Raw genomic sequence first — 8,614 nt, 5'->3', positions numbered from 1 at the left:
CGGTGCGGATGCCGTCCCGGCTGTATCGTGTGTCGATCGATCCTAAGCGCAACCACCATACTGGCTAGTTCCGGCGAGCTGAGGTCACAACAAAGATGCTCATCCAATATGGTAAACGGCAGTTGCAGTGGAGTGTTCCTCCTTCCGTGTGCTGGAGCCACTCTGGTCTGGGCTCAGTCTGGAAATCCAAGAACAGAAATAGATGATGATTCCTGGCGCGGCGTGCGTCCGTCCGTCCGTCCGTCTTGTACCGCCATCGATCCGCGACGCTGCTGAGGTACACATGGACGCGCCAACGGCCGCCGTTGCTGATCCAGACGCTGAGGTACTGGCTAGTACTAGATCACATCGTTTTCCAACGAACGCTCCGACGTGTAAGCAAGCGACGCTGCCGTCCCGTCCGTCACCCGGTCCATTCCCGTCCATGGTTGCGGCCCTTTGGGTGCAAGACTGCCTCCCCTCGACGCGCGTTTCTTGCGTCTCCTCCCCGCCGATCCGTCCCCGCGCACGCACCGCAGCAAACCAAAAAAGAGCCGCGATTTTTCCCAAAGAAGAATCCCCCTTCCTGTTCTTCGCCGACCGAGATCGCCACTCGCCCACCTTCTGTGGTCGCACCGGTCGCCATCCTCTCCGAGCTCTCGGAGTGCGTTGTCGCCGTCGCGTCGCTTGCGAGCCTGTTGCTTCACCCTCTCGCCTTGCTCCGGCTATAATTGAAGGTCTGGGGATTCTTGGAGGCTCTCCTTGCCCTATATTATGCGCCGGGCGGTGGCAGTCGAGCGTTGACGGCTAAGAAGTGACTGGTGAGTGAATTCTTAGGGGGGACGGGAATGGCGCGAGGCGTGGCGGCAGCGGTGGCGGCGTTGGGGGTCGTGGCGGTGTTCTTGACCGCCGCCGCGGCGAAGGTCTGCACGAACACGTTCCCGTCGTCGGATTCGGTGGCGACCCACGCGGAGCGCGCGGCGGGGCAGCTGCGGCTGCCTGCCGGCCCCGCCGCCCGTGGCCACGGGCACGGGCACGACCACGAGCAGCACCTCACCCCGACCGACGAGTCCGCCTGGATGGAGCTCATGCCGCGGAGGCTCCTAGGCGGCGGCGGCGGCAGCACCCCGCCGCGCGAGGCGTTCGACTGGCTGATGCTCTATCGCAAGCTCCGGGGCGGCGGCGCCGCCGCCGTGGACGGCCCCGCGGGTCCGTTCCTCTCGGAGGCGTCGCTGCACGACGTGCGGCTCCAGCCGGGGACCGTGTACTGGCAGGCCCAGCAGACCAACCTGGAGTACCTGCTCCTCCTGGACGCCGACCGCCTCGTCTGGAGCTTCCGCACGCAGGCCGGCCTGACGGCGACCGGCACGCCCTACGGCGGGTGGGAGGGGCCCAACGTCGAGCTCCGGGGACACTTCGTCGGTGCGCCGCCGCCACAATCTTTCCCTGCTCATTCGCACATGCCAGTCGCTCATCTCAACTGAACTTCTTTTGGCCTGACGCTGTTCTTTGCATTGCAGGGCACTACCTGAGCGCCACGGCCAAGATGTGGGCGAGTACGCACAATGACACCCTCCGTGCCAAGATGTCGTCCGTCGTCGACGTGCTATACGACTGCCAGAAGAAGATGGGCACAGGGTACCTGTCGGCCTTCCCGTCGGAGTTCTTCGACCGCGCTGAGGCCCTCACTACTGTTTGGGCTCCTTACTACACAATTCACAAGGTATACAAAATGTTTTAGTCTCTACTCCTTCAACATGTAAATCATTGTGTTGAGTTGTGATCTGGATTCTGTGATCCGTATCCCGTGTTCTGTACTTCTATTCTGTGTGATTCTCTAATGCATTGTCTTGCTGCGTCTGCAATTTTTTTGGTTTGTAGATTATGCAAGGGCTTCTTGATCAGTATACAGTGGCTGGAAACTCCAAGGCCCTTGAGATGGTTGTGGAGATGGCTAACTACTTCAGTGACCGGGTGAAGAATGTCATTCAGAAATACAGCATCGAGAGGCACTGGGCATCGCTCAATGAGGAGACTGGGGGCATGAATGACGTGCTATACCAGCTCTACACAATAACGGTGATTCACTGATTATGTGTAGTTTGTCATCTGCTTTACTATTTTAAAAGTATGTTTTGAATGGAGTTCAGAGTTGCTTATTTCTCTAACTTGGACAGGATGATCTGAAGCATTTGACTCTGGCCCACCTCTTTGACAAACCGTGCTTTCTCGGTCTGCTTGCAGTCCAGGTCTGCTCCCTTGATTCCCTAGCCCTGACTCCTCTGATAATTCAGCATCATCAAGTAATGAATGATAGTAGTTCATCATAATCCAGTGAATTGAAACCTCTTGTCTGGTTTACACCTCTTACCATCTCTATTTTACATCATAAATTACTATGCCATATATTTGTGAGTTTGTGTTCAGTTTAATGTATTGGTGTGTATATACCAACAACAACAACAAAGCCTTTAGTCCCAAACAAGTTGGGGCAGGCTAGAGGTGAAACCCATAAGATCTCGCGACCAACTCATGGCTCTGGCACATGGATAGCAAGCTTCCACGCACCCCTGTCCATAGCTAGTTCTTTGGTGATACTCCAATCCTTCAGGTCTCTCTTAACGGACTCCTCCCATGTCAAATTCGGTCTACCCCAACCTCTCTTGACATTCTCCGCACGCTTTAGCCGTCCGATATGCACTGGACCGGTGTATATATACCAAATACAATGTAAATTATGTCACTCTTACAATTAAATGTGCATTGTAATATGTACAATTTAGTAAACTCACAGCTTTACAATGCGTACGTATAAGAACAGCATTCCTATTGCAGGAGTTCTTTGGGAGTAATTCTTTATGGTGTTTCGTTTTCAGGCTGACAGTATTTCAGGCTTCCATTCCAATACGCACATTCCAGTTGTCGTTGGTGCGCAAATGAGATATGAAGTTACCGGCGTTGTTATTTACAAGGTACAAATCATGCTTTCTGAAGAGTAGAACTACTCATTAATGGGGAAAATTATATCCGGGGATATGGGTGTAAGTGTATAAAGTTAGCAGTTCAGATTACCATATTGGCTACTCTTTCAAAAAGGAAACAATGTCATTATTTCGCTTTTAATGTAGGCTCTTCAGCAATATTGGTAAACGTCCAAAGATATTTGATAGTTGGTATAGCTTTGTCTGGGGCAAAGAAGATATTTAGTGCAAAAACTGTGTTCTCTTGGTACCATTTCTTGGTGCGGAGAAAGGAATGCTAAACTAGGGTGCTCATTTTGTGGAAGTTATGCTGCTTTGCTTACTTCAGTTTTTCTTCTGTCCTCCTCATGCCAAAGATTGTGATTTGTATTTTACTGAAGTTGTGCCGCTTCCTTCTTTTCTCATTTTGACTCCATTCAAGTGAAGCTGCGTCAAAGCTGACCGTAATCCTAATTCCTGAAACAGCAAATTGCAACATCCTTTATGGACATGATAAATTCTTCTCATAGCTACGCAACTGGTGGGACATCTGCCGGCGAATTCTGGTTAACATATATAAAACTCTGGATGCCTAATATCAATAATGAATGGCCATAGTTACCTTCCAGGTAGAAGCTTATACCATTAATCTCTTTTCAGGTCTGATCCAAAGCGTTTAGCTGCGACTCTGAGTGCTGAAAACGCGGAATCTTGCACTACCTACAATATGCTCAAGGTATACAATTATGAAGCCATTCTCTGAAACATTTATTTTCTCCTCCAGAAACGTGTCAAATGCAAGCGGTATGCAGGTTTCCCGCAACTTATTCAGATGGACAAAGGAAATAGCATATGCGGACTATTATGAAAGGGCACTGATAAATGGTGTGTTAAGCATCCAGAGAGGGACGGATCCCGGAGTGATGATTTACATGCTACCCCAGGCACCTGGACGGTCTAAAGCAGTAAGCTATCATGGTTGGGGAACCAAGTATGATTCGTTCTGGTGCTGCTATGGAACAGGTAATATTTGAAGCCTGCTGAGTACTGTTTATTATATGGCGTTGAAAAAAAAGGGCAACCTGGTGCATGTAGCTCCCGCTTGCGCAGGGTCCAGGGAAGGGTCCGACCACTTTGGGTCTATAGTACGCAGCCTTTCCCTACATTTCTGTAAGAGGCTGTTTCCAGGACTTGAACCCATGACCTCATGGTCACAAGGCAGCGGCTTTACCACTACGCCAAGGCTCCCTTCAAAAGGGCAGCCCGGTGCATGTAGCTCCCGCTTGCGCAGGGTCGGGGAAGGGTCCGACCACTTTGGGTCTATAGTACGCAGCCTTTCCCTACATTTCTGTAAGAGGCTGTTTCCAGGACTTGAACCCGTGACCTCATGGTCACAAGGCAGCAGCTTTACCACTGCGCCAAGGCTCCCCTTCTATTATATGGCGTTGCCGCCTTCATATTAAAATCAAGCAACTGCAGCATTTTCCTTGCGATTCTTGCTTTCTGCTCTAAGTTGTGAAGGTTGTAGTTTGAAATTGACCAAGTTCTCGTGAATGTTCTGTTTTTGCATTTGCAGGGATCGAATCCTTTTCGAAACTTGGCGACTCTATTTACTTTGAGGAGAAAGGAGAGACACCAGCACTCAGCATCATTCAGTACATACCAAGCACTTTCAACTGGAAAACAGCCGGGGTTACTGTAACCCAAGAACTCGAGCCCCTCAGTTCCTTGGATATGAACCTTCAAGTTTCGCTCTCCTTTTCTGGAAAGGTAACTCTTCTCGAGTTTTTTGGCATGAAATTCATTTCAGAGCATGCAGAGTTAGTCTCCTTATTTTTGTTCAGAATGGTCAGTCTGCTACATTGAATGTGAGAATACCAACATGGACATCTGCCAGTGGTGCGAAAGCAACTTTAAATGGCAAAGATTTGGGATCAGTAACTCCAGGTATAATCATTTGAATGTATCCATTTCAACTACAGCCGTAATTTTGTGGAAGCAAGTGTTTTATTTGATCCTATTGTGTGGGCAGGCTCTTTACTCTCAGTCACCAAACAGTGGAACTCAAATGATCACTTATCACTGCAATTCCCAATTGCCCTAAGGACCGAAGCAATCAAAGGTAAACAATGTTGGAAATTTCAACTGGTACGAAATTTGTTGAGTTCACAATTCAGACACAATAATTTGTGATGTTAGCCATGATTAAATTTTAAAAAAAAAAGCAAATTAATAGTGGACATGATTTTTTGTGTTGCCCTTCCTAATGCTAAATACTGTTATTCTAGCTAGAATATCAACTAAGCTATTTATTCATAACTATGCCTCAGATGACCGGCCGGAGTATGCATCTCTTCTAGCAATTCTATTCGGGCCATTCGTTCTTGCGGGTCTCTCCTCCGGTGATTGGGATGCAAAAACTGGCAGTGCTGTTTCAGATTGGATCACTGCAGTTCCTTCGTCGCACAACTCACAGCTGATGACCTTCACACAAGAATCAAGTGGGAAGACATTCGTCCTGTCAAGCTCAAACAGCTCCCTGACAATGCAAGAATGGCCTGCAGTCGATGGCACAGACACCGCCGTCCACGCGACATTCAGGGTGCATCCTCAGGACGCAGCAAGGCTGCACGGCACCCACGGCGCAGCCCTGGAAGACACCTCTGTGCAGATCGAGCCATTCGACATGCCAGGAACGGTGATCACCAACGACCTTACCTTGTCCGCACAAAAGAGCGCCGGTTCCTTCTTCAACATCGTACCCGGGCTCGACGGGAAGCCAAACTCGGTTTCGCTCGAGCTCGGGACCAAACCAGGGTGCTTCTTGGTGTCTGGGGCAGATTACTCTGCCGGGACAAAGATCCAGGTCAGCTGCAAGAGTTCTGTCCAGAGCATCGGCGGGATACTCGAGCAGGCGGCAAGCTTTGCACAGGCCGCTCCGCTGAGGCAGTACCACCCAATAAGCTTCGTCGCCAAGGGGGTGAAGAGGAACTTCCTCCTGGAGCCGTTGTACAGCCTGAGGGACGAATTCTACACGGTTTACTTCAACCTTGCGGCCTGACGCTGCAAGATCACTTGCGCCTTGGTACAAACAAAACCAGAATAACACACGCCCTCTTTCTTCTCATGTATACTGTAGTTTACAACAGGCAATAGAAGAGGAAATGAGTTTGTTTCTTCTGGAATACTTCGAAATTACAACTAAATACGATAGTGTCGTTTCTTCGATGAGCAAGTTACTTCTGGTTGTGTGAATTTTATTGTTTTCAGATGAACAAACCACGATGTGCATATATGTTGAAAATGCTTCTAAAAGGTTAGCTGCATCCTTCGGCAGATATGCTGCTGTTTATCCTGGTAACGGATAAGTGATCAGGGCAAGTAGCAGCACCAAATCATCCGAATTAAAATACATCTCCAGCTACTGGGAGGAGGGCAAAGCCCGGGATCCTATCCACTCTCATAAACAAATGCAGGAGGAATCAGAGCCTGCATTTGTTTAACACATCCCTGCTAAACACCCGGCAAAAGAGTTGATCAATGTGCACATCATGTCTAGAGGGGCCTGACCACAAATCAAGCAAAAGAAAAATTCTATCTCCTGGAAAGGATAGCTTGGCACAACCAATTGGCTTCTTTCCAAGAGACAATCATGCCAAAACAGCTCATACAGATTTCAACCCACGTGTTGAAAATTGATCACCTTGGATCAGAATGCGCAAGCGAAATGAATACAGCAACAAGGCAGAGACCAATCCCCATTCCTGATCATACGAAGAATCCTGATTTGAACTTCAGCTTTCCCAAGGCATAATTTTTCAACTTGTGATCAACCACAAGGCCTCCATTCTTTTCATCCTATCATCAGATTAGAGCAATGACATACAAGAACTGTATCCATGTTTGCCATTGCTCACATGTTTTAGAACTAAATCTCAAGAAGCATAACCGTGTTTCTCATTGCTCTTCTATTTGGATGTATATTTGAGTGCAGAGCTAACCAAGTACTCCCTCCGTAAAGAAATATAAGAGAGTATAGATCACTAAAGTAGTGGTGATCTAGTACAATTTTCCGAACTAACAAGAGTGAGAACACCAACTATACAACCATAAACATAATTGAACTGAACATACTCAAACATGTAAAATGAACTCACACGCAATATGATGAACCATTGCTGGCTACTATTACTGATCAGAATTTGACACACATGGGACAATAGTACATAACAGAGCTAGCTAAAATGAGAAGCCACAATACTGACCGAAAAAACCACCATGAATAAAGTTACACAACACGCAAACCATTCGGAATGACTGAGAGGACTGAGTTCTTGCAGCTGCCACGACGCAGTGTGCATCACGGTGCCGTACAATTTAGGAAATGCGGCAGCCAACAAGAAAGGGAGGTGCAAGGATGGCAATTGGCACAGCAAAGACGGATGATGAACCTTCACAGATTGCAACCATTTCTTCCCTGTAAGACACCTAAATCTTGTCGAGCTTCTCTGCCTTCACCACCGGGTTGGCCTTGGCGATGGCATCCCTAGCTGCAGTCCGGTAGTCGAACTGGCAGTCATGCTTGTCGGAATAGCGATGCAGTGAACAGTACATGTTACCACATCGGCAGTTGAATCCCGTCAGCCCAACCCTCTTCCTGCAAGTTGAGCACCGATTGGGCCCCTCCTTCCTCTTGGGGCTCACGGCAACAGCTTCGCTGGTGCCTGCAACATCAGCAGCAGGCTGCACAACGAGCGCCTTCACGTCAACTTGAGCAACCGCCACCTCCGCGCTCGCAGCAACAGCCGCAACAACAGGTGCTTTCCCACCATCGCCACCGTTGACGATGCTATCGAAGGAGGAGGCAGCCAGCTTGGCCTGCTCCTCCTTCATGACCATCTCCTTGTGGCACTTGGAGCACATGTTCATGGTCGCGGCGCTGCCAAAGAAGCCACAGTTATTAACGCATAGGATTGGGCCCTCCGGCTGCTGGCAACCCGCCTCCTTGTGTTCCATCTTGAATAACTCTAAGCTGCACACGGAACAGACAACGGTAAACATCAGCATCGAAAGAGGAAGAAACAAGTGCAATCTTCCAAGGGCAAGCTACCAAACCGAGCCACGCAACAAGAATCCTAAACGTAGTAGTATAATACTACGAATTGTAACGTCCAGGCACAAACAATCGTCGTTGCGGGGAGGAGGGCACGGCTTTCGGAAACAAGATCCTGATTTCCAGGAAATCAACATGTCAAAAGCGACTTGTCCCTAGCCACCCACCGCTACCAATCAGAGCCACTTATTACTTGGATTTCGCCGAATTCAAATCTCGAAAACTGAAAATTTCTCCCCAGAGATGGTAAATCGAACACAACGTGCGCCAACCACGCCGCATGATTCAGCTAATCCGGGCGGCTTTAATTTGAAAAAAAAAAGGTAAATCTAATCATTTCCGCACGGCACAGAAGGAACAGAAAGGGGAAAACAACACGCAAAGACTTCTACCCGAACCGGACCAACCACCGAACGGCGCCGCGAGCATCACAGAACGCGGCCCCCTTCCGTCGATCCCCGCACAGCCGCCCACAAACTCCCTCCTGGAGAACAAAACCCACGCGGATCGACGAACGGGACGCCCGAATCGAGCGCCGAACGGAACAGATCAAACCGGGCGA

The 8,614-nt window shown here is 49.1% G+C and overlaps 2 protein-coding genes across 3 annotated transcripts; one reads left to right on the top strand and one right to left on the bottom strand.

Annotated features, from left to right (window-relative positions):
• Positions 1-370: 370 nt before the first annotated feature.
• LOC119321140 lies at positions 371-6,178 on the top strand. Of its 2 annotated transcripts, XM_037594960.1 has the most exons (13): positions 371-1,401; positions 1,500-1,702; positions 1,861-2,058; positions 2,157-2,228; positions 2,856-2,951; positions 3,426-3,505; positions 3,600-3,675; positions 3,752-3,962; positions 4,516-4,709; positions 4,784-4,886; positions 4,972-5,061; positions 5,270-5,809; positions 5,880-5,914. In XM_037594960.1, exons 1-13 carry the CDS (start codon positions 828-830, stop codon positions 5,882-5,884), a joined length of 2,442 nt encoding a protein of 813 aa, XP_037450857.1. In that variant the 5' UTR covers positions 371-827; the 3' UTR covers positions 5,885-5,914. The 2 variants fall into 2 exon arrangements, with proteins under 2 accessions (XP_037450857.1, XP_037450856.1); XM_037594959.1 differs by having other exon boundaries at positions 376-1,401; positions 5,270-6,178.
• A 904-nt stretch (positions 6,179-7,082) lies between these two features.
• Positions 7,083-8,590, bottom strand: LOC119326044 (zinc finger A20 and AN1 domain-containing stress-associated protein 4). Its single transcript, XM_037599752.1, has one exon. It carries the CDS (start codon positions 8,004-8,006, stop codon positions 7,428-7,430), a length of 579 nt encoding a protein of 192 aa, XP_037455649.1. The 5' UTR covers positions 8,007-8,590; the 3' UTR covers positions 7,083-7,427.
• Positions 8,591-8,614: the final 24 nt, after the last annotated feature.

The sequence above is a fragment of the Triticum dicoccoides genome, chromosome 6B (genome assembly GCF_002162155.2).
Source record: "Triticum dicoccoides isolate Atlit2015 ecotype Zavitan chromosome 6B, WEW_v2.0, whole genome shotgun sequence".
NCBI classification, from domain to species: domain Eukaryota; kingdom Viridiplantae; phylum Streptophyta; class Magnoliopsida; order Poales; family Poaceae; genus Triticum; species Triticum dicoccoides.
Note: the sequence above shows the minus strand (reverse complement) of the source record. Positions and strands in the feature narration are given on the sequence as shown.